This window comes from Balearica regulorum, chromosome 2 (genome assembly GCF_011004875.1).
Source record: "Balearica regulorum gibbericeps isolate bBalReg1 chromosome 2, bBalReg1.pri, whole genome shotgun sequence".
NCBI classification, from domain to species: domain Eukaryota; kingdom Metazoa; phylum Chordata; class Aves; order Gruiformes; family Gruidae; genus Balearica; species Balearica regulorum.
The window spans coordinates 145,539,329-145,566,087 of NC_046185.1; the positions used below are offsets into that span (position 1 = coordinate 145,539,329).

The 26,759-nt window shown below is 39.1% G+C and overlaps 1 protein-coding gene across 1 annotated transcript in view; it reads right to left on the minus strand.

Annotated features, from left to right (window-relative positions):
- The window catches only part of CUBN (cubilin), a 146,546-nt gene that overhangs the window by 108,806 nt on the left and 10,981 nt on the right, over positions 1 to 26,759 (minus strand). The window contains 14 exon segments of the mRNA XM_075746285.1: positions 1,568 to 1,754; positions 9,845 to 9,975; positions 10,996 to 11,212; positions 11,457 to 11,619; positions 12,098 to 12,276; positions 12,878 to 13,034; positions 16,919 to 17,109; positions 17,313 to 17,475; positions 18,262 to 18,443; positions 19,739 to 19,973; positions 21,261 to 21,379; positions 23,103 to 23,289; positions 25,472 to 25,593; positions 26,111 to 26,206. Coding sequence (XP_075602400.1) covers positions 1,568 to 1,754; positions 9,845 to 9,975; positions 10,996 to 11,212; positions 11,457 to 11,619; positions 12,098 to 12,276; positions 12,878 to 13,034; positions 16,919 to 17,109; positions 17,313 to 17,475; positions 18,262 to 18,443; positions 19,739 to 19,973; positions 21,261 to 21,379; positions 23,103 to 23,289; positions 25,472 to 25,593; positions 26,111 to 26,206 — 2,329 coding nt within the window.

A 26,759-nucleotide genomic window follows, 5' to 3' on the forward strand; every position in this document is an offset into this window, starting at 1 on the left:
ATAAATACATTTATATCTATATATGGGTGTGATCTTGATATGATGCTTTTTAAGTGGACAGTAATACTTTCAATTACATTTTCACAGGCTTATACCTGCTTTTGAAAGAAATTTCTACTTAGACCTTGCCACTGTTTTCTTGTCATCCTCCCAGCTTAAACTGCTTGCTGCTGTCTCAGGTTACTGGCAGTCAAAGAACTGTGCCAGAACCTCCCTTCACTTGCATCTTGGCCTCTGCAGCTGTGGTCAGATGAATAATTTTCTTAGTTAACTGAATGCAATTTATCAGAGGACACCTCAGGACAAGATACCAGAGTGGCACCTCACCTAAGACTTATCTAGCTACCCCTCTTATCAGTATCAGGTTTGATGAGACATCCTGGAAATCCAGCTATGGCAGCAGCAATGTGCTGAGCTGTACTTAGCAATGTTCTGTCCATATCTCAAAACCCATTTAATGCTGCTGAGCTCTTCACAGTGACAACTGAGTTAGATTTATGCAATAAATGTTTTCAGTTCTCAAGGTGAAAAAGTGTGTGTGTGTGGGAAAACAAACCAACAAACCAAACCTGTTATAAAATTCAGATCTACCCCAAATTAAGGTGTTAACTGTTAAAATAAAGAAAGATTAAATTTAATCTCAGATTGTTGTTTTAAAATGAAAAAATTAAATACTTTACTTAGAAAATATTGAAAAAAACCTTTCACTTTTTCATAACTTTCTCCAGTTTGTATGTACAGCTGAAAATAACCAGCTAATTCAGCAGGAATTCAGAATCTCAATATTGCAACTTCAGCAAGCAGCTTTTTGTTTGGCTCTAAAAAATAAGACACTACTTACAGAGGAATAACCCATACCGAACATCTGATATAATGTTCAGAATGAGGTTTATCATGGTGCTCTTTGAGGTCATGGAAACTCATGGAATCCTCAGAGTGAAAAACCACACTGGCGTTCTGCGGACATGGTTCACCTAGAGAGCTGGCTCATAAGGACAGAAACGGGTGCACTGGCACTGCAAAGTGTAAATCCTATACAGCAACACAGCAGAGAGGACCTGTACTTGGCACAGCTGTATTGTAAGCATGCCGCTAACCTTCCTGCTAATATAACTTTCTTCTGCTTGTCTCCGTCCTGTAAAATTTACTGGAAATCACCATGATAATATCCTAAGTTTAATGGTGATGCCAGTATAGACAAATATCGCAGATTACGTACCTTTTCCTAGTGCTGCATCATATAATAGCTGCTGTTTAAAGACTACAAGCATAAAACAGAATATGTCACAAAATAGGCAATAAAACTCTTTGTTTCCACACTAAGGAAAACGACCAGTGCATGGGAACACAGTCCGCATACTCCACTTGCTCCGAGAACTGGAATTGACCAAGTGGGAAAGCCGACAATGGAGCAGGATGGGAGTGGGAAAAGGTAGCCTTTACAGTTCTCTGATAAGTCCTTTTCCCACATTGACAGTTAAAACTATAGATTCTGAACATGCCTAAGTGGATTTGGTCAACTTCTATGGTTATCAGTAATAAGGACAAGAGAAATAATTAGGCTTGCCTGATTTCTACATAATCCTCCGTACAGCGTTTATTCCCTTCCAAGGTGAAGTTGGTGAAGCGCAGCACAATCTGTCTGTTTATTCCCACTGTGATGGTGTATATGCACTCCGTCCGGACAGGGTAGTTATTGGGATAGTTTGGAGATGTTAGCACACCAGTTTCAGTACTGTAGTTGTGTGAGCACACTTTAAAATGAAAAGAAATGAGTATGAATGAGTTCAATATGTATGATAAATTAACAAGAAATTTCTATTTCCAACAAACAGAGGAGCAAATATCTGTGCTCCTGGGCATTGTAACTCATCTTGGACACATCTTACTGCTGAATGTCATCACTATAAAGTAAAACTAGAATCTATCTTTTTCATGGGATTTCTTATATTTCAGGTGATTTGTTCACCTTTTACCAGAACACTGTGTTTGTAATAAGTAGGCAATATAAGAGTAGTTCCAGCTGCCAAAGTTGGATTTGACGTAAAATCCAAGTAAGCACAGAGAGGAAACTGAAAAGGATGTCTTGATCAACGCAAGAGGTAGGATTCCTGAAATTCTGAAAAGTGGTGGTGGTAGAAACTGAATGCAGTCTTTAGCTCCAAGGAGATGCTATATTTTGCTCAGGCATTCCCCATGATCAAACCCGGAAGATGGGGATTTTATATCTAAATTTCTTTTCCCATCAGTGACTATCAGTTGGAAAAATAATATAATCCTTAGACTGTGAGGACAAAGCAGTTCTACTTAAAGTCTTATACTAAAATCAGCTACATCAATGCTCCTGTGAGCACTATAGAAGTATCTTGGTATTATGAGCTGGGAAGAAGAAAACAGAGTGGACTAATACTAAGCCAGAACTTGAGCAATAATTAAAAAGAAGCTCTTTCAAAAACACAGACATAAGGACTAGAAATAAAAATATCTGCTATACAATGGTACATGAAATTCATTTTGAAGAGAACAATTGTTGTGTATTAGTTGATCACAGTCTGAGTAAGGTTTGTGATCTGGCTGCAAAAAGGGCAAGAAGAAATGTGACCTGTCAGGTGTTTTCAGTCAAAATGGGGAATCTTGATGCTACTGCACAAGGTAATGGTGACATGTCACCTGGAAAAATGAGGATAACCATTGTCACCAATGTTCTGGAAATCAAATGAGAACAAGACAGAGGTTGTGGAGATAGTAGGAAATTAGTAGATTAGTGGGCAACTGACACCAGAAGAGCTTAACTTTAGCTTAGCAAGTTCAGGAGAAAAAAGACAGACATAAACATCAAGAAGCATGACAAAAATAAAAAATAGAACACACGCTCAATGACAGTACAAACTCCAAAGTTGAAAAGTGTCCATGAATATAGATAAATAGAAATTAGGAGAAAGTTTCTATCAGGTAGTGAGTTTCTAGAGTAATCATGCAACCAACATAACCGAAGCAGAAAGGGGAAAAAAAAGTCCACTGTTTTTTAAGATACAGCTTGATTAATTTAATTAAGAAGGGGATCACGTTATGTAGCTTTTGGCAAAAGAAAAAAGGGGGGGGGGGGGGCATAAAATTGCGGGCTGGATTTGATGACCCTGGAGGCTCATTCTGGTCCTCCATTCCTCCGTTTGAGGTCCTACAGGTTGCAAATATAAGAAATGAAACTAGATTTCTTAAAGACTTTCTATCAAATAGGCAGGGTTAGACTAATTATTAAGTACAACTAAAAGAGCAACCAAATATTATGATTAACTTTATACTCATTTAAGCTGGTTACCACAGATCTCTGAAACCTGTTTTCTAACATAGCACAGCTGCAGTGTAGTAATACTTGTTCTAAACAGTTCAATATGCATAATAATTTAGGGGAAAGGGATGAAATTACAGTTCAGACCCTCCATGTCTGTTCTCTATCCATTCTAACTACTAAAATGCTTTTGCATGGTGTCTTTTTTAATAGTAGGGGTTTTTTGCATTCTTGGTCACCTGGAAGGCCTCTGTTGAAAATGTTTTCTGTGGGATAAATACCTCCAAAACCAGACACCAGTCTCATGTTCCTCATTCATCACAAGGAGAACAAAGAAATATGACACAGAAACAGGCCAATAATTTTCTGCCATTGGGCTGTACTTTGGTATTGACAAGTCAAAAAGGTTTCGTGCACTAATTTACCTAAAATCATGATCTATTAAAGTATTTATCTAGAATTTTAGTCATTTGTGTGTTCCATCACAGATATATATGCTCTAACGTGCATATAACAATCAGGTTAGTCTTGGTCACCTGAAAAACCTTGTGCTGCTTTATAAATCCTTATAATGCTCTTGCTGTGCTGCCAGCTCCCATGGTGTTTCATGATATGTAGGACATACCATCAAACCCCAGATCCTTAAGTCATATGATTTCTTGAGAACTCTGCCTGCGGGGTTAGGAATCTGACTTAGAAATGTGACCCAAGTTTTTCCTAATTGTTCATTACACAAAAAGCAATGATAATAAAAAAATCTTATAATGTGTGTATATTTATTAGCTTACTTATTTCAACTAATTATTTCCTTTTGATTTTGGAAGGGTGAGTGCCTAATTCATGCACATTTAATGGTTAGAGGAATTGCAATACTGCCATTTCTTATTCCCTCAGAGGCTAAGACCATGAATACTAGCTTTCAGCTTGGAGAATATTAAAATTGATGTACTAGATAAGGCCCTTAGGGTAAAATTAGCAACACAGAAGCCAAAATATTTTTATCAGCCCTTTTAAGAACAATTTCCACAGAATTATCCAGGTTCCTTCCCTCACCAAAGTTTGCTTTCTTGAGAGTATTCCATACAAAAACTCACACTTCACATAACAATCTTCTTTATGAGGTAAGGGGGATAAATACAGAATGTGGAACAGTGACTGCCTTAGAAATGTCAGACTTCTGGTTACAGTGAAATAAACCCCAGTGTATACTGAGCACACACCACTGTGAACCCATGTTTTGTGTCAGCCAACTCTCTTCTGGTAACTGGATTCATTCATTGTGTTGTACTTCAGCAGGAGAGCTGGTGCTTCCCTTTTGCACTCACCTCACTATCACAGCATTTGGGGGTGTGCTTGGGCAGTAATAGCTCCTTCAGTGAAAACTGTTAGCAAAGTTAGCAGGAAAAAAGTACTTGACTGCTTTGCCAAAGTTCAGAATGCAGTCTAACTCCATAATGACATTATTATATTCCTGGAAAAATTATGAATTCAGTTTCATTTGAAGCCACTTATCGCACCTCATGAAAAACAGAAGGCGGTGGCAATTCTTGAGGACAATCACACATCTTGCTTTGCCAGTATGTGAGGTTTTGAAAGCTATTCAATCTGCTTTCTGATTTTTGTACTGAACGTGTTTGCTTTTCTGAAAAAAATGCCATAAATGGCAGTAACCCGCTGTAATAGCCAACAATGGAGAAAAATGCCAGCTTTTGTACCACTCACTCATGCAATCATGCATACTGCAGAAAATTACATCCATGTTTTTTCCCATAACAAGATATTAATCTGTTGCCACAATTCCAATAATCAAAACTAAAACTATAGTGTGATATGTAAAATGGCAGTTTTCTTTTGATCTCATTCTGTCAAAGGAAAAATCGGATCCCTAATAATTAGATCTCTATGTAATACTACACATTTTGAAAAAAAAAAAAGAAACTATCACATGAAGTATATGCCTCCCCACAGGCAATGGAAAAGCACATCTACACTTCAGTGCCTTCTGTTACTGCTGCTGGCAGATGCTAACAGGCTTAATTTTTACCAAGAAGGCACACAAACGTCCTTTGTAGCGTTTCAGATCCAAACTCCTTAGAAACACTGGGTACAGCCGTTCAAAAAGAATCTCTGACTCTTCTGCTGATTTACACATACTGTAGAGTTGTATACAGATATATAGGCATGTATAAGCAAATACCCTGATCAAACACAACCAAGTTACAGTGGCCTAATGAGTTGCCAGTTGCCAGCTGATTGAGCCTTTTTCCTGATACTTAGGATGAGCTGAGCAGATGTGCAAGATGCATGCAGGACTTCAGCTTGGTTTTCTGTCTTAGCTCAGCCTTGTTCAACCATGATCTGTATCTGTGCACACACATATTTGTCAGACATTACCTTCCATTCTTGTCTTAGCTCATTCAGCTGAAGAGAAAAGCCAGGCAACATCCTCCTAAGAATTGCTGATAATAATTATGGGAACTGAGCTTGTACTCAGCTATCAATACAGAAGACATACAAATCTATATATCACTTTTAGGTGCACTTTTCAGTCCATGGGTTCACAAATGTTTTTCTTTCTTTCTTCATTCTCCTCAAACTCTGACTTCTCCAGTCAGTCATTGTCAGCTAACATATACCACACAATAAAGGCATTTAAAACCAAGTTACCCCTCTTGATAAATAATACCCCTCACAATTCAGGATGATAAGAAAAATCTTATCTTTCACCAAATCTAGAGAAAGACAAGGAATAAAAACTCTATCAGGAAGGCAATCTACTAAAAACCTTGTTAAAGCTGACTTTTCTCAGCAGAAAGGATGAAATGAAACCTCTTTAATGAAACAAATGGGGAGGGGGGGGGGGAGAAAAAATTTTTCCCCAAAACCCCAATTCAAAGTAAAACAAATACATTTCCATTTACTTGTGAAAAAGTCCAGGACAATAAAATACATACACTGACTCTAGTGCTATTCCTATTGGATAATTGTGGCCCCTGAGCAACACTTCCAGGGAAGACTGAGTCCTTTCAAAGATTTTTCAATAATTTTGCATGGGTTCTTTGTGGTGTGGTCAGCCAAGACGGGCAAAAGAAAACCTAAACTCTCTCATAACACTTACATGGCTAGTGTGGTATTTGTCTATCTGGTATTTGAGTCCTGGACTCTAGGAAGTAAATCCAAATATTACCTTGCTTTCCGTGTGACCTTCCCCTTTAAAAGACAGAAAGATGGCCAACAACTAAGCATCCGAGGTACAGAGTTTACGTAGGCAATATATATTTTACACAACTGAATATCATGTGGGCATGTTTGACTGAAGGATTGCCATTTGTATTCCTAGCATATGACCTATTCACAGCTACTAGCTGGCAGACTGCTAAAACAATTGTTTGCACTTTACGGACTATGGTCACGGCTGTATCTCGTGGCATTCAAATTTTTTGACAGGAAATACAGCTTTTCCATTATTTTCAGGCTACTTTTCAACTAATTACTATATCACAGATAAACCATGCTAACAAAAACATTGTTTGCTAAGATGTATGGAGAAGAAAATTAGGGGGTTTTACATAAAAAAAATTTTTTTCACTCCTACTTATCCTTTGTTTTTTTACTCCTGTTTATTCTTTTCTTTGGGATAATCATGTCCATCTTTTCAATAGCTCATTGTCTGTAAAATAACTCCAGGCAAAAGCCTATTGAAATGTCTAATATGAACCAGAACAGCTTTGTCCAGTTCTGATATTGGTTACACTTGAGCTGGCTAAGAAAACATAGCTCAAAAATATGAAGGATTCTTACTGCACAAGAAACATTATTAGAAGCATATTTTCCTTAGCAGAAAAATGAAAATAGGCAGCAGATGTAAAGAAAAAAAAAGTTCATAGCTTTGGTAAATCTCTCAGATATTATTGTGTTCAGCAGTTTGCTACCTTAGTGTAACTGGATATACATAAGATGAATATCAGACCTAAGTATCTCACAGTGGGAAAACTAAACTTGATATGATTTCAGGGAAGTAGGGAGTTGCTTCTCACAGCAAAGTCCACATACACACATTTGCTTCTCTCAGGACATAGCAGCTTCAAAACACTTTATTCTTAATAAAAAATGAATGTTAGTAGTCCAGTATTTATGACAACTTCATAGTACTGCTATGCTTGTGCTGGGACCAAAAGAAACAAATCTCTGTAAAGAAAACAGATTGTAGTTTCAACTTCTCTATAAGTTTATTACTCTCACTTTCAGTACTTTGCCCTACTTATGCAAACTATAGTGGTTGAAATGAAAAAGCATTTGTTCTAGAGATCATAATTCTAGGTCTGAGTGAGAATAAATTCAGAGTTAGCCCAGTTTAGCTGAAGAGTAGTAAAGATATCTGTGTTAATTATGGGAAAAGAAAATCCTACCTGTTGTTTAGAGTTTGGATGAAGATATTATATAGTTCTAATGTCATATAAATATTCTATACAGTTTCTGGTGGTTAATAGCATTGAAGAGAAAACAGACTTGCATTTCCAAGGCATAGTTTGAAACCATTTCAGGGACAGTGTTGATGCAGTTTGAATCTCACATGATGCATACAGCAGTGCTTTGGATGAAAGATGAGAAAATCCAGTCACCATGGTGGTGGTAAAGGAGGGGAATATGGAGGAGAGGAGGCAGATTAGTGAAGCTGGACAGCACTGAAACAACTGACAAAACCAGAGAAACAGATAGATTGCACAGAGACTGAAATATAGATTAATGTTGAGTAAACAATATTTTGATCTTGATGAACTGTGAGAAAGACCCGCTATAAGACCAGTGTAGGAAGGAATCAAATCTACCCATGAAATACTAATCTGAGGTAAAGTAAAAGAAAAAATATCACATTAAGAAGCAACAATCATATTTACAGAAGTTACAGTTTGCAGCTGCAAAAACAGGCTCATAAAAGACTTTATAAGGATGATAATTTCACAATTTCTCACTAGTAACAACTCAGGTTTCAAACTACAGAGTCTTTCTTGGAAAGATTTTTAAAAGTGGAACTTGTGTTTTGGTCTATTATTTTCTAATAAATAGAAATTTCCTCCTTGTCATAGTTCTCATTAAATCTTAATTGTTTTTACTGGCTTTTGGTTTCCATGCCATATAACTCGAGTATGAATGAAGGCAGCTCAGAAAATGGATTATTTGGATTTATAAGTTCTCTGATAGTGAATAAAACCACAGTGGCTAAATCTGTACTAGTCTCACCTACACACATGCTTGACAGATGAAATAATAGCCAAATTCTCCAAGCTGTCACCAAGAAAACAGTTATTTTTCACAAGGTACAAATTGGAAATTTTTCTGGTTTTAAACAGGTTGAAGAAACTCGGAAAGCAGGAAAAATAAAATTACTAAAGAAACTAAGAGCAAACAGTGAGTAGCCATTGGTAGCTTATGGATGCATAGATGAGTATTATGAATTTCTGGTATTCATCTAATAAATCCTTCGTAGCCTGTACTCACACACACAAATCACCTAGAAACTGGCTAATGATACACAAATAACCCAGCTACAAATGTATTCTCATTTTTACTTTTTTTCACTGTCTCACTCTACCTCTTCTATGGTTTAATTCTGCTAGGCAGAACCTGTCCCTCTACCCACATAAATCCTCTTCTACTACAGATCTGTGTTTAGCAGTGGGGGGAGCAATAGCAGACCCATGTTTCTTGGGTCTATGGAACTGGTAGTTACAGCCTTTCACCAAGAGGCTGCTTTTCCAAGTGCAGCTCAGCACTGCTAAAACGCTCTCAGTGCTGGAGAGATGTGCAAACACTGGATCGGGTATGGTGGGTTCAGCATAGTCTGTAATCACAGATGTGCCCCCACCCCAGAAAACATTCAAATCAATTAGAATTCAAAGTAATTTCTCAGTTTTTCTCTGCTTTAGAGGACTAAGGGAATGAAGTCACTCTCCAGTAGTCTTTACATCACTGATGTATGTCTTGGCCCCTTAAAAGGAGATACTTAAAGAACAGATTTAAGGCATAGGAGCCTTGAACTCCTCTGGAGACAGAAATGTTGCACTCTGCTGTAATGAGACAAAACAGCTTGTGCTTTCAGGTTATTTTGCTGCTTTATCAAATTTCATACTATATGACCTTTCTCTGCCCATCATCAATATGGCACCTTAATAGGGACTAAATTAATTTTTATGGCACCCGAGAGTCTCCCGTTCAAGTGAGCTGTCCATGACTGCTAAGCGTCCTAGAACACACATGCTCAGAACAGACAAAGCAAATTAAGAAAATACGTTTCCTAAATAATTCATGCAGTTCTTCCATGTCAGCTCTTACTGGCTTTTTAAAGAAAACAGTAGTGTTGCTTACAGAAAATGCTTTCTGCTTTCCTAGGGAGGAAAAAGCTTGTGAAGCAAGCAGGATAAATAAGAAGGGGTAGAAGAGGCACTCGACAGTCTTCTGTTAACACAGAAAATAATGTTTCTGTTTCTTGTAGTGGTTATTTACAGTGACAGCTGAAAACATTTAATTTGCATAATGAACAGACTGACATATTACCTTTTGATGCATTCAGGGAGATATAATTAGCTGAGAAGCCCTCAGATGCAATGCTGTGATCGGTCACAAAGTACAACATCATCATATTGCCACCACTAGTGAGAGATGGTGGAATTGATCTTCCACAGTACCTGCAGCAAAAAGATACCTCAAGTTGCGTGGCAGTACTTTATGAAGCATCTGTATCACTGGAAGAGGATTCAGCTTTCCTGAGAAGTTTGAACAGCTACACATACACAAATCTCTCCTTTGGATGATACAGATCCCAGCCATACACCCTGTATCATGGGACTAAAGAGCACACTATGTGTACAAAAGTACCAATCTAACTTGCGTGGTAAATTAGAGGAGAAACTGTTCATCAGGTTGTCAAATTCTTATTGAAATTTGTCTATGCTGTACTGACAACGTATTCTGTTCTTTTGTAGGAGTCGAAGTGGCTGGCCAAAGACTAAGGTTGAAAAACACTCTCCATTATAATATGAGAGTCATTTGCTCCATATTTTCCAAAATACTGCCATGTTAGCCAACTACTTTACAGTTTGTAGCTGCAGCTGGATATTGTCCCTAAGTAGTTCAGTTGTTCTTGAATTCTAGGACAGCAAGAAAACTCTGTGTGTACCCCAATTGGAGAAGGGGGGAAAAAAAGAAAAGATTCTTCCCTAAAATAAAATCACGTATCAGGAGAAAGTGGAAACAAAATCCTATAAAATGCAGACTTCAGTTCAGGTTTTGCTGAGATTCAAATGCACAATCTTTTAAGTAATGTTTCTTTCACTTCGGCAAGTGTTTCGAATCATGTCTTTTCCTGGGCACAGATATATTAATGCTTTTGAACTTTTTTCCCATAAATCAAAATGTTAATGGAGCTGCACAATGCCAGCTATTGAAACCTGCCCTTAAAAAAGCTGTCCTCTTGACACAAGTTAGTTTCTCCCAGTATACTATTTATTAAATGTGGTTCTCATTCCATGGTCAAAGAAAGCAAGCTGCCTTTACTATGCTAGGCAGAAAAATTGCTGCTACTGATTCTGTAATGCAGAGGAATTAATCTATGCACAAAATTTAAGGAAGCAAATTGGATTTTGAGATCTATAGAAGAGTGTTCACCCTACAGTAATTCAGCACTGTAGGCTAATGGACATACTCACCTTCCCAATTTTTGCACAGTGCTGTTGTCATATATTTCAAGATAATCCTTTCTGCAACTATAATCAAATGCCAAGTTAAATGAAGTGAATGTCAGGCGGATAAGATAGCCGGGTTGAATGTTAATAATCCAGGTACAGTTAATACCATGTGGGTAGACATCTGGGTGACCAGGACTTGTAATGGTTCCTTCTGGTCCAGTGAGAGTCTCTCCACATACTGCAGAGATTTAAAACATCAAGTTAAATGATTTACTTATTAAAAAAATAGGCCTTTATAAAACTGGTTACTTTTCTTTCTGAAATCTCATAGTCTTTTTTTCCGCGATGTATGCTATACTAATTGATTTAAAATTTATCTCCTGTTACACCGTCATAAAACTTGATGGCCAACTGTTTTCGGTGTAGAGGAAAATTTTGAAAGTCCTAACACCCTACATAGAAAACAAAAAAAAAATCCTTACCTGCATCTATTGGCCAGTACTCAGCTCTGAAGCCAAGGTTGGTAAGAGACGAAGCTCTGAATTTGATATAGAGATTGTTCCGTGTAGATTGCACTATAGATGGTACAGCTGTACCACAGTATTTCTCCAAAAGAGGAGAGTCTCTGTTGTTGCCATCTCTGACCTGAAGAACAAGTGTATTCAAAATATCCCATACAAATTTCTATTATATTAAAGTTGTAAGTATAAAGAAATTCATAAGAACCACATAAAAGAGATCCTGAGTAAGTCAAACCCTACCCTTTCTTCAGTCTAGTTTCTACTGCAGGCACATACAATGCAACCTTACGACTGCCAGAGAAGCACTCTCCCACCCAAATCATGTCAGATGGAGGAAAACTGAGATCTTACACCCTCGACGGTAAGTGGCACATAAACCTCCAGGTCCGTCTATTTAAAGACACTTGATACTCATCTCTGATTATCATCTTTGGAGAACCAAGAAAAGATTTGGGATCCCATTACGAACCTGGAAAAGCTTTTATAACTGCTGTAAGAAGTGCTTGTCTATCAAGCAGTTCTGCTTTGGTGGAGATGAGTATGAGAAGGAACATACAGATAAGAATGTATCTACTATTCATAGTATGTGTATTATTCTTTACCTCAACGTAGTCTGAGTCACAAGTGGTTGTATTTCGAATGTCAAAGTCAATGAAGTTAAGAATCACCACTTTGCTAGCTGGCTGGGAGATGATCCACTCACAGGTCTTTGGGTGAAGGGACATCCTGGGGTAGTAGGGTGAATGGATAGTGCCTGCTCCAGACAAGGAGCCTCCACAGGCTGCCAAGAGACGCCAGGAATCAGTACTTGTGATGAACCATTTCAAGGAATGTATTATAATGTGATGTCTATCAAATATCACTATGAAATTAGAAGTAAACCACCCCTAAAGTCCTGTCTTCTTACAGTATCTACTGCAGATCATCCAAGCAGTATTAAGAAAGTATTTAAAAGAACATATTGATGTAAGTATAGAATAACCATGAAGATCAATCTAACTGTGCCCATGAAAACTAATGGATTTGACTCATTTGTTTCACAGACATAGATGGATTTGTTGGTGATTAAGAACTAGAAGATAGGAAAAATGAAAGTATAGGCAGAACTATAGCTATATCATCTTTGGTATGTTAGTGGTGATTTATCATTAATAGAAGCAATGAGGGGTGCATTTCCAAGCATTGTAGGAGTGCCTACACCAGACCTCCTGCAGGCATCATCTTAGCATTTCTAAAAGTAGCAATAAATAAATAAATTGACTCTATTTTTTTCTTTCCTTTCTTTTGAAGTTTGTCTAAAACTCATTACATGGATAATATAGCACGGAAATGACTGGAAGTGTCCAAATTACAGATCAGTTCACTACGCAAGTTTCTCTCACCAACTTGATAAATGGCCCTGAAGCTGGCCCTTTGCAGAGAAGCATCAGACTTGAACTTGATCCAGAGACTGTTGCTGGTAGAAGTGATTGGAGACATGAGTGTACTATGACAGAATTTGCTAATAAGGGAAGACACCTCACTGTCACCATCTCGAACCTAGTCATCAAAAAGAAAAAAAGAAAAATGTCAGATCATAAAAGTGTTGGGATCTGATATCTGGATAAAATTATAATCTCACAAGGGCTGCTAAATAACAAAAGGAGTAACTATTTTACTTATTTATAAGAGGGGCAAAGAGCCATCACAGCAATTGGTACAAACACATGATTTACAAGAGCCCAGTGGAAGGATCAGATGATCAGCACAGAAGACACACACACACACACACATAACTGTCACAGGACATTAGGATGAAACAGATTGTCTCTACGAACCACAACTTTAGTACAATTTGGGCCTATGCTTCCAAAAGTGATGCCTTTAGGATGAAAGAGACAGATCAGGTGCTCACCATGATAGCTATGAAATTTTTGTCAGCACTAAAATCTGCTGGGGAAAAAAAGGGATATTTGTGATTTTCTTGCTCTGGACATGAAACTTCTAGTGATTTTTTGATGGCACTTCTCCAGAACAAGCACATGTCCCATCACACCCATACATCAGTGTAGCCAGACAGCTCACTAACACGAGATGCAACTCTGAGCCCCTAAAACTGACATCTTACACTACTTTATCTGAAGGGTCCAATGCATGATAATGACAATGAAGCTGTATCAGGGAATCACTTCCAGCTTTTACCTTCTGCACTCTATTGACCTCAATCAATTTGCTAATCACAGGAGAAATGTATCTTACGTGTTTTCCCAGAAGTTGATTATAAATCCCAATCATCAAGGGGACTAGAAGGGAAAGAGGTATTTGCACCTCCGAACTTCAGGCCCTGAGCACACAATCCATGAGTAAGAATAGGTGCATCCAGGCAGAGCACTGGTATATTCAAGAAGTTCTGAACACCCTCTGACGTGCCCATCTCATTCCAAGAGGGCAGCCAACAAGCTGAAGTCCAAAAAACACGTACCTTGCTATTTGGTCAGACAAAAAATGCAATTTTTCTCCCAAAGATTCTCCTGTAAACAAAACAGCTCTTTTCTGCTGTAAAAGTAGTGGTAGCTCATGTAGCTGGAGCTGCTTTTAAATTCACCTATATACTGTCAAACCCCAAAAATCATTCCAGTGAAATCATTGGCAAAGCCAGGGACATTCAGCTTTCAGGTCCCCTCTCACCACCTCTTCTTTCTTCCTCAGCTGTATTCTTCCATGGGCTGGGAGAGAAGGCAGGGAACCCTTGTCGCTGCCCTGGTGAGCAGGCAGTGGCTGGCCTGCTTGCCCAGCTTTGGCAATCTCCAGCTGGTGAGATGGCTTTCTGACTAACAGACATTTTTCATTTCCCTGGAACTTGAGTTTAAGGTGATAGAATTATTCTGGATTTACAGCGGAGCAAGTGAGATCAGAATTTGTGCCAGAATTTTTAGAAAATCTTTGGACAGCAATGCAAGTTTCCAGAACTGTAATTCACGAGAGTTTACTTTTTTCTTGAGCTGATTTTCCTTACATTTTTGGTTTATAAAGCCCAGTGAGTAGTGATAAAAAACCCCAGGTTGTCTAAACCATGTGAGTAATGTCTCCTATTGCCCGTTAGAAGGACGACAAGGAGAAGGAGCGGCTGTGGCTAACACCTCACCTCTGCAGCACCATGTCACAGTCTTTCTTAAATAAGAAGTTTTATTGTCTCTAGTTTCTTATTGCAGACCCCTGTCCCAAGCTGTTCCTTCCTTAGTAAGAGACTAAACATCCCTCCCTGAGCAAGTGCCTGTAAGCTGTGTCTGGTCCCTGTGGAAACTCTGCAGGTTTCCCGGTATCACCAGAGATGGGAACAATCTGCACCTTTTCAAAATGACAAAGGAATTGTCAGAGAGCAACTTTTAAAGTAACTTAAACACCCAAAAGCTCTCTCCCTAGCTGAACTTCATTATGAAACCCAGTGAGATAGTATTTTAGAAAAACATGCATGGAAAATCAGGCCTTGATAAAAGAGCATGGTGCTTTAGTTGTACTGACTGTCCTGGTCAGAAAATGTCAGTCCTGTTTCTCTGCTCTGGCTGAGCCACCAAGTGAGGGGGAAGGACGAAGAGGAGGACAGAAACAGAGGGAAACTGAACGGCAAACAGCGAGGTAAATGCCTTGCTGAATTAATACAAACTGATTGCCTTCAACAGAAATGGGTTTGTTTCTCTGGCTGCTGTGAATTTAGTTGCTGTTCTGCCAGCAATTAGGCAAGAGGAGTACCAGGCCAAACAAACAAAAGCTGTCTGTTTTCATTAAACACACTTCCCCTCTCATTTCAGAAATTAATTACACTTCATTCCAACCAAAGTCTCTGTATTAGAGGAGGAGGGATGTCGGCACAATAACATCTTTTAAAAACAGATTAACTGCATGGAGCTCACAGGGGTCTATTCCTCGCTTGGTCAAAAAAGAGATTAAGCACAAACTCCAACCCACGCTGCCATGTAACCCTGTAGCCACAGGCAGGACCCTGCTCTACACTGGGGCCGCAGGGCTTGCACCTACCTTCTTCAGCTGTGGCGAGACCGTCGCTAATCGACTGGGTGTCTGCGCCCTGTTTGCTTTACTTCTGTTTACTTCGGTGTGGTACAGCCACAGGTTTATACACAGCAGTACCCAGCTCTCATTCCACGTAGGATGAGGTATTTATGACTGTAACATGATGACACAGTGTGGAGAAATACAGGCTGGGTACGACAGCAGACGCCTTGAGACGTGGCAAGCCGGGGTGTGGCACAGAAAGGCACAGGGATGGGGTGACAGGAGAAGGGGCACGGGCCACCGCCATAGAGAGCTTGTCAGGCCCTCAGGGCACCCTGGGACTCACACCCTGCCCATGGCCCCAAGTCAGCCCCCCAGGGCCATCAGTCCCTGCCCCAACGACACTGCAGCTCGGTCATGGGCTCTGCTGCGCCAGGCCCACCCGCAGGGCCGTGTCCAGGCTGACCTCGGCCCAGCCCTGTCCCCAGGGAGGTGTGCAATGCCGGGAGCTGCCTTGCTCCCTGGCCAGGGCAGCGGGACGAGCCCTGGCTGTGAGGCCCTGCTCTGCCCCTCTGGGGAGATCCCCGGCCTGCACAGCACCTTGGCAAACCTCACCCGCAGCCAATCAAAGAAATGCAGACTTGGAGCTCTACAAAACAGGGTTTAGGGATAACAAACAAAATGATGAAATGGTATCTAGTGTACTGAAATGGCATGCTGTAGCAGTAAATGCAGATGTAAAGTGAAGCTGCAGACCAGTGAAGAGAGAGCTAGGTGTAAAAGCAAACATAAAAATTACCTCAAGTGGATCTCAGTTAGTATCGACTTCACTATTGTATTATTATTACATTTTCCATATAGAAACATTCTAACTCTACTATTATTTTTGTCTATAATAATTAGATTTAGACTAATAACAATTCTTGAAATAAACTTGTAAGATTTCAGTTATGATAGCAATAAACTCCTGGCTTTACATATGTATATATGTACATATGCATGTATACATAAATATACATATGGTATGATGTATATATAAATATATATATGGTGTGCCTCCTTTTTGTGCCAGAATAAGATTTTCCATATAACACTATGACTCCAGAAAACGCATAGTGGCTATGTCATTATTTCTATTTTTCTTGCATTTGGCATGCATTTACCAAAGGTCCAAACTCCACCTTAATCATGTACAGCCGATTAAGAATTAGTGTTAAGCTAGACAGATTTTCTTGTTCTCTTATCTTTGCTTCATTCCAAATGTACAGTCCTGCTCCTTTAGCCTCTGTGACTTTTGGACCCTAATAAATTTGTATACTTAGTCCTTTGATTAACACCTATTTCTGCAGTGGCCCCTGGGACAGAAATTATGCGGCATGGTTTTGTACACACATGTAATCAACATTTCGTATCAACTGATTAAGAGAAGTCACCTCAATATAATTCGATGAACAACCAGTGTGATTCTCCAGCTCCATATGGGTGAAGTTGAGGTATATTTTTTCATACTCTGGCTGTCTGATAATGTAGATACATTGTCGGTTGTTGATATAAGGGTTAGGCCAGAAAGGGGACGTGATAACCCCTTCACTATCCGTATAATTTCCTCCACAACTTGGATCTGCTATATTTAGGAAAAAAACATATCAATTGAGATATTCACAAGTATGGTAACTCTTTCAGTTTAGGCTGCTTCTGTACAATGGCTTCGAATCAAAGAAGATTTCTGTATTATTAAATAGCAAGTGTGAATTACATCCACTCACGTGTTGTTGGCTATACCTTGGGAATATCACAGACGAACCTTTAATGCTGAATTTTACTTACCAGGAGATGTTGTATAGACAATGTGGAAGCCCTTATCAGTAACTAAGTCATCAGAGTGAAAGTGAATCCATGCATACGGACCAGTGGTTTGGAGTGGGGGTGGAGATCCAGTGCTACAATATTTACCAAGGAGAGGGTCTTGTGGAAGAAGACCATCTCGAATCTAGACAGAATGATAGATCAGCATTTAGGATCGTTAGATGTGTGCCAGTACCAACGCTCTTAAAGTTATATCTGGGATCCCAGGAGATATTGTAGTTGGTGAGTGGAAGGAAAGCTCATAGAAAGTTTCCTCCAAACACGTAGGAACCAAGAAACAGACCCATCAGCATAGCTGTGATGGTGCTCCTAGGAGACTCAGCAAGGGTTTTGTGAAAGGGAAAGAAAGTATCAGGAGATCTACTGTTGATCTGTTTTCCTGAAATCATGCTCTGCATTGGACAATTTTGAAGAACATTCTATTCCAAACCAGCTTCTCATTTCCATGACTGGGTATTGGTGAATTCTGTAACCATTACTTTGCACTTGAGGAAAAGCCCTAAGCTCACACATCAAGTCATGGACAGTACAATAATATGAATCTATTAATTTCAGATTCTTTTCCCTAATAGTTTACCTTGGGCTGATTAATTCTTTGAGGGTTGACATTTAACAAGGAGTTTGGAGACTTAACTTTGTAAGGAAGTGAAAGCTTCCCACCTGAATCTCACTTCCTTTAGTCACAAGACACCCACTGATTTCAGTGGAGCAGGATCTCATCCCCTTTCTGTTATACTGCCTGTATCTGACTGTGCATTGATGGCGGGAATAAGTAAGTACAAATGAATATTTCAACCCAGGCTTTAATTTTTCAAACAGTCCCTTTTTGTACATACAAAAAGTTTTGAAATATCTTGTTTTGCAATAACATAGCCATAAAATGTTGTCATACTCCACAATTAAACTTTACCTCTAAATGGTCATAACTGCAGTTTTCATGGTGTTCTAGGCTTAGTGTGCCAAAAGCAAATGTGATGAGATGGCCAGGACTGGTTGAGATGGTCCAGAAACAGTCTCTGTTTACAGGATAGTTACCAGGGTATCCTGGAGAGCTTATCGAGCCGTAAGTACCCATCAGCTCACCACCACATTCTAACAGAAAAGAAACATGGAAGAACACAGTCTTTAACACCACACATCAGGTCAGAAGATGAATTCTCCTGTAGTGTCAAAACTAAGTACCACTTTGGAATCCAGAATAAATTCAAAAACAACGGTCAAGCCAAATTCAATTACAAAAACAGAACTCCAAATATTTCCCAATTTGCACAGTGAAAGAAAGATTCTTTCCAAGTTATGATGGAAATATCTTTAGGAGAATGACCAAACACACTGTGTTTTGGATTGGATTTACAAAATTAATCTGAATTTCTGTACTTTGGAAATAGTCTCCCGTGTTTTATCCTAGAAGAGCACTGTTAATTTTTTTTTAAAAACCGAAACAGTCAATTACAGAGAAGGCTGATTTATATACCTGTAATAAAAAACACATCCCTTTCAGCATAACACTTGGGAATGTTAGGGGTAACTTGTGTATAATACCTAAGGAATAGCTAGTTTAGTCACATCTATACCTCTCTCCCTCTTTTTTTTTCTTTTACCCAAAAGATCTGTTTTCATTTTTCAGTATCCATATTTGTCAGTTAGTAATTATCGATCTAATAATGTCAAATGAAAGAAAAAAACCCACCAAAAAAATCACATGAAAAAGCCTTTAAATAAATATTTCTGGAAACCATTTTCTCCCTGAGTTTTCTATACTTTTTCTACTCTATGGTTCTTTCAAGACACAACCCAATGCATAATTTTGTTTCTAGACAATACACAGAACACTGAAGTGAGCTTGATGTTGCACAAGATTATTTGGAGTTTATGTGTAGAAATGCACTGCTAGGCCTTCTGGAAGAATCACACAAGTGGCATTTCCAAGAATTCAGGCAGAAATGTACAGCAAATCATACCAAAAAGCTCACAGATAATTTAAAATCAAATGCCCAACAATCTACCATGTTTGGAAAGCATGGTTCAACCTCTTTAGCTTTTTGTAAATTGTCAGTGGCAAAAAAAGTTAACTTGCTTGCTCAAAGTACTAGATATTTCCGTGAGAAGAGAGAACTAATCAGAAGAACAGCATCTCCAGGAACACATGCTCTTTGGGAGATTCCTCACAGGATGTATAAAGCAGCCTTAAAAACCAGTAGAAGGATATTCATGCAGAGGCATAGAGTTGGAGTTTAAATATTTTAAAAATACATACGTCTACATTTCACACTCCCTAGTATGATATTGTCCTACTATTCCTAATGTTTCCTAATCAAAGGAAATATCATTCATTTTGCTCCAAAGCCATGAAGATGATAAATTACATGACATTTCATCAAACTTACCGGGATCCTTGGATTCCCACTGAACAGTAAAACCTCCAGATGTAATGGCGTGGTTTGAGTAGAACCAAAAATACAAGGAGTTGTGGGAACTGAAAAGCTCTGCAGGAGGTGAGGAGCCACAGTATTTTCCCAGCATATGCGTTGACGCTGAAGGCCCATCATGGATTTGAAGGAAGTCAGAGCTACAGTCATTACTTGTCTCCAGTTGGAAGAATGGGAAAATAATATGCAGGATCTAACAGGAAGTAGCAAAACAAGAAATCTTTTTTTTTCCCATCTGCTGAGACACTGTTTATGCAGTAACTCTGCATAGAGCAGATGTATTTGTTCATGCAACTGTGAGAATCTACAAGCTTTGGAGCCATTATACCACTTTCTGAAAAGTTCCAGGACAAAAGAAGATACTACAGAATCTTAAGGGTCAAAGGAAAAGAGAGAAGCGAGGAAAGAATTTGGACAGTGAAGTTGTCTGCAAAGAGCATTATTTCAATAAACTAATAGTTGAGACCATTTGCCTGCATCTGTTATACATGTGAAATATATATCTCAAGCCATGTGAAAGGCTTGAAATACAGCATAAAATACTTTATTCCAGGTTTTCCATGGCAGTTTGCTCATCAGATAATTAACATTTCTCATCCTTGCTATGGCTGAAAGTATTGTCATGGGAGTTAAAAAAATGAAATTATCTTTTTTTTGCATTATCTCCTAAGCCCACTCTAGATACTTAGTGATATACACAGCTTTATGTATGTTCAGATTCCTCACTGATGTGCTTTAATATACCTTTGCTGAAGACAGTAGTGCATCTCAGGCTTAAAACTGAGGATATGTCATATACATATATATAATGCTGTATAAACCACTAGCAACCACTGGTTTATAAAACTATTTAATTCATTCCATGAAATGTCAAAAATAGCTCAAATATCTATATCCCAAGTAAGAAGTCCCATGCTAAAGTGGAAGTAACATATTTTGTAGTAGTTATTTATAGCACAGGTGGAATTGTGAGTTGCAGATCAGAATATATATTTGAGTGCAACATTTAAAAATTAATCCTTAAAAAATTCAAACGCTGTTATTACACAAAGCCATTGACAATATGAATTCAGCATTCCACATTTCTGGCGCTCAGAAATCAGAAACATGAAATTGTTCTGGGGTCACTTAGGTCATGAACCAACTGTGGAGCCCATCAGAGCAGAGCGTTTCTCATGCAGCTATTCACAGATCACATTCTAAAGCAATGTAAACCAGACACCTTCTCTAGGTGGTGGTAGGTGAATAAATTCTAACCCTCAGCTGCGTAGGGAAAACCTTGAAAATGTAACCCAGGCAAATTCTTAGGTCAAGGAGCCTGAAGGCTTGTAAGGATCTGAAACTTACTCTTTTTGAAAAACTATTCTGAGGGGGTCGGATCACAATATTGGAATATGTGGTATGAAGATGGTCATGTTTGCTCTGATGGGCTGAGGGCTCCTGCAGCATGAGGGTTTCTTTAACCTTAATTTTACTTTACCTTGTTGGGATTAGTTTGAATAACCCAAGCGCAGCTGACCCCACTGTTGTATTGCTGGCTGTTTGGGTTGTTAGGGTAACTGAAAGTCCCCCTGGAGCCTGAGAGATATCCTCCACAAACTGCAGAAAGAAAAGAAGAGAGAAAATTAAATGGATTAATTTGTGCTAACACTATACAGACTTAAACAAAACTTAACTTTCTAACATAGCTTTGGCTTCCTAAATATTTAAAACAAGGGTGAAAGATACTTTGCTCTTCAGGATTTCATCTATCTTGGAATAACATCATAAAAAATGACCAAAATTACGCCCTGGGAAAAGAATAAAGATTTTCAGCTGGAATATGTGGATACTGCCAATAGATGTTGATTCTGTCTCAGGAAAATGTCCATAAACTAGTTTATTTCCCGAAGGCTAGCTCCACATTGAATCTTTACATTTTTTACCTACAATGAAATAATGTTTTGAAGCTAACATGATATAAAATTGTCTTTCTCAGTAGTGATGTATCACAGAAGTTATCCTCTGGAAGTTTTATTGTCCCATTTATTCTTTTTGGTCAGATCTCTGGGCCCGATAAGACCTCTCATGATATACCATGGTCTCTTCTCTCACTGAGCCATTCAATGAATGTGAGCTGTGAAGTGGGAATCCCCGACAGCTACAGAAAAATATGTCCATAAAGCACCCAAAATACAATACACATATAGCTACAGTGTAAAACAGGCAGCTGTTTAGTTTACCATTGAATTGATGCTAAAGAAATATTCAATTCTTAACAAACTAAAATGAAGTATTTGTTTCAAGGAATGGCAAAAAAAAATAAATTGTTTGAAGTGTTCATCTAAAACATCTCACCGTATCTCAACCAGATTCAAAATTATCATGTCATAAAATGTATTATTTTTCCCTTCATTAGGAGCTAAACCAAAAGTTGATACATTATAATTTCTCACTAGATAAAAACTGTTTTTCTATCCTTTCTATTAAAAATGGTTAAAAAAATTTTTTTCCACATGTGCTTAATAATAAAACATTACTGATTAGATATTGAAGGAAAATAGGAAAGAGCCTGATGTAGCTCTAAAATAGAGCAGATTTCACAGTGGCTCAGTGAAAGTTTTACATTCTGTATTCTGTGAAAAGTTAATCTGCTTTCTTCACAGCAACCTGCAATAAATATGAGCCATCTGACAGATGGTTGCGACAGGGACGCTCAGTGGAATGTCATCCTGACCTTGTTTAATTAAAATTAATGGCAAAAACCCCCCAAACAAACAGAAAAAGTGGTATTAAGAAGAAATGTTAAAGGGAGGACCTTGCAGTTACTCTATAAAACTCAGAGTTCCCCATTTTCACGGATAACATTTCTTTCGTTAAATTTCTATTTGAAAACCTTTTCTGGCTTTTTGTCTTGACTAAAAATGTCAGGACCTCTCAGCTGCTCAACAAATGAAATAGCATGCACAAAAGAGAAACATTAATATATTCTCTTGTAAATCTGTTCCCCTTACACTGGATCATCTTTCCCAACCAGCTGAACAGGCCAGTTCTCAGGAAGAGAGATCAGATTTTAGGATGTCTGGCATCTAGTGAAGGCCAGTGTGCCTGCAGATCAACTTCATTGTTACGCTCCTATTGCTAAACAAAGCAGCTATAAACAAAGCTCAGGGAAAACTCTGACTCCATGGCACTTTGGGTCAAGACCTGTAATCCACCAAGAAGGTGTGGGTTTTTTTCCATCACAGCTTGGTTCTTATTCCCATATTAATCACATACACCAAATATCTACTCGCTGAAGCCTGGTGGCCCATTTCTTCTGGGGAGGAGGTCCCAGCCATACCTTGCTGGGCAGTCTGACACTGTGGTCCTGTCCAGGCGCTGGTGCACTCGCAGGAGTAGCTGTTGACCCCATCGGTGCAGCTTCCCCCGTTCTGGCATGGGTTGCTAATGCATTCGTCAATGTTCTCAGTACAATTAGGGCCTGTCCAGCCCGCATTACACAGGCAGAAGTATCCAGAGATCATTGCCTACAAGTATAAGCAAATGCAATAAACTTAATGAGCATGGATCACCTAAAGGAATCAATGCAGTTGGCAGAAAGACTGATATTTACACTTATTTTATGGAGAGATATCAGAGCAAAGAAATAAAACCTTTGGAATTTAATGGCCTTGATGGTCACTGATGAATGCCAAAATAAATCCAAAGCCTAATCAGATTATCTAGCTCTCTGCTTTTTCTATTAAGTTCTTCCTTTGCAAGGCTTTTTCAAATTACTTTCTAAAAAGTCAAAATCTGTATTCATTTAGCCATTCCGGAAACTGCTTGGCTTTGAAATGATCACCCTAGAAACAAGTCAATCATATTATCTACATCTTATAAATAGCAAGTCAAGATAACAGTGGTTTATAAATCATTTCTCTCGGGCGTGTTCTCTGGGAAGTCTGTGCTGCAGTTACGTGGGCTGTTAACTGTCATTTTCACCCTGGGGGATGTTAAACGGGAACAATTTCATTGCTTTCTCGGCATTATTCCTTATTCTGTATGTCGCTCTTCCATTTCTTTTGTCTCAGCCTTTACTACTTCTTATAATCAAGTCTGTCTATATCTCTAACTGTTTTAGTTTCATATGTCCTCTTTCCTTATCTTTCTTGTTTTATAGACACACTTTTTAAAGGTAAAGCAGAACATGGTATTCCAAGGTACATCTAACGATCCCATCTTTGATGACATACAATCAATGTGCTATATTCTCTATTTCCTTTTGCACTCTCTGTTCATGTCCTCTGTGTCCTGAACAGAGATTTTCAGTAGGAGGGAAGAGGATTTTGATGTGTATTTAGGGCTCCAAATGCTGCTTTAGAAGGTGAAAAGGTGTTTTCTGGTCTGCATTGCCTCATATTTAATTAACATTACATTTCATCTGTCATTACACTGACCAAATATAGCTCTGCTGTTCCCCTATTTTATTAGATGCTTCTGTAGTGCCATTACTGAAGTACCTGACTGTTAACTTTAAGTGGTAGTTTGTAGCCATGATTGCCTGCAGTTGTATGTTAGGATATATTTAGAGGAAAACGTCATATGTTTTAATAGACTGACTAAAATAAACAGTTTCTAAATAGTCAGAAAAAGTAGATTAAATCTGGGCACAAAAGGCCCTTTAAATATCTGAGTGAAAAGACAATAGGTACCTACAGAGGAGAGAGCGAGGAAAGCTGTTAAGGGGTTGAGTGGAGGTGAAGGGATCATCTCTTTTCACATAGAAAATGGGAAAAGGCAAAAGTAACATATCATAGAATCATAGAAACATTTAGGTTGGAAAAGACCCTTAAGATCATCGAATCCAACTGTTAACACTACCAAGTCCATATCATATGTCCCATTTTCCCCCCTGCCTCCCAGGATTATCAAAAGGAGGATATTCACAAACCAATGGGGACAAATGGGATCAGACTCTACCGGAACAACAAATTTACCATTTGTGAACATTTCTCCAAAACCATAATCATAAATATCCTCCACAACAGACTTCTCAAAATCCCCAGGTCTGCAGCGTGGACTTTCCTGAGCACAGCACGCCTCACTGAGAAAGCCAAAGGCCATCACAGGGTCCATCTGGATGAACTAAATGGTCTCTGTGCATGACAATGAATTCACACCACCAATCAGTAAAGGTCCAAAACACTCAGCTACCAGCAGGAGTACAAACAGTTCCCATGAAGCACCCTTTCCATATCCATATAAAAAGTCTGAGGGTCCAGGGCGGCTCTTACAAGATCAGCCTAGGAACACACCACTAACTTTACTGGATTTTAACAGTCTGAAGGTCAGCAGAGGTACTGGTTTTGTTATCACAGGTAATTCCTCCATAATCCAAGGCTGTAAATTACTTCCTTGGCCCACCAGGAACAGCCATTCATCAGTTCTCCCCATCGCTGGCCTGGCGTACCAGCTGCCTCTCCTCTCAGGCAGCCCGGTTATTAGTGCCAAGATTGCTGCCTCTGCTACAGACACAAAGGAATGGCTGAGTGCCCTGAAACTCACTTTGTTTTCCCCAGGTATACCCGTTGATCTCCCACTCCCCACTGCCCTTGCCTCACTACATTTAGTATGTCTGCACTCAGCTCTCAGTCTCACCACACTCCCTGTTGTTTCTGGTTACAACTACATAACGCTGTCACCAACTGTGAGGAGTCCAGCACTTACCAAGCACTGCCCATTTGCACAAGGGTTTTGCTGCTGACAGATGTCACTGAGAGGAGAACACCCGTTCGGCCCATATCCACTTCCAGTGTATCCAGATGTGCAGGAACAAAATGGCATTGGCCCTTGGGAGATGGGACAAGAAAGTAATTTGGTCCTTGTTACAATGACAATACCAACCATGACAGTAAAGGTCTTTGACATTTTGAATCAAAGTCTTTGTATAATTCTAACTTATTTGATGTTTTGATACCTTCCCTGGTCAGTGTTCAGTTTGACCATGGAAAGGTCTCTAGCGTTGCTTTTCTATGGGTACCTGAGAGTCCAAGGTCACCTCCGTGGGAAGTGGTGGGAGTAGTCAGAGGGTATTAATGGAAAAGAGAAGAATAGTAAAAGCAGCTGAAATTGGAAAACTACATCAAAGAGAAATGGTGAAGATATCCACATTTTTATGAGTAAATCTGCTCTTTGGTGGAGCCTAAATCTATTTCTGTCAATGTTTGTGGAAAGACCTGCTGGCTTTAGCTAACCCGCCTGTGGGGCTGCAATCTAAATACATTGCTACAAAGTGGGTTCAGCCTAACCAAAACCTCCCTGAGATTCACACTGAAAATAATTACAGTTCATAAGACAGCACCATACCTGGAGCTGAAGTACAAGTAGCCAAAGGATGGCACCCTCCATTATTTATTGAGCAGATATCAACCTGGGTACATGTTTTTCCATCTCCCTCATAACCTGTTCAGAGGTAAATCTCAGTTAGTCTGTAACAAACTATGTTCTCTGAAAACTGACAGCAAAAAAAATCATCTGATGAGAAAAAAACCAAACCCCCTAATTTATGGTATAAAAACATAGCCATCTGCAGTTAAAAAGACAAAGTTGAGATCACCACTGGAATAAGACCTGGCATATTTATTGTGGTTCCTACACTGGATGGATTCCAGTCTTAACTAAATCCTCCCATGATTTCAGAAAAAAATATTACCCAAATATTACCCAGGTGAGGTCAGAGTGAGGCCAATGAGCCACCATGTGCTTCCCTCCCTACACATCTGCTCCCAGCCAGCCCCAACCATCTCTGGGCTTCCCGCTGCATGCCAGAGCTGCCCTTGGGTCTCAAACACAACGTGGAGCTCCTCTCGGGAGGCTCAGCAGGACCACAGTGCTGCAGCATGACTTTGCACAGCCAGAGCACATTGAAACTTGTCTGAGGCCACGTTTCCAGTGTGGTAATAGCCCTTCAGCGCTCAGTAGCTGAGAGCCTTCACTACCTGCGGTCTATTGCCAT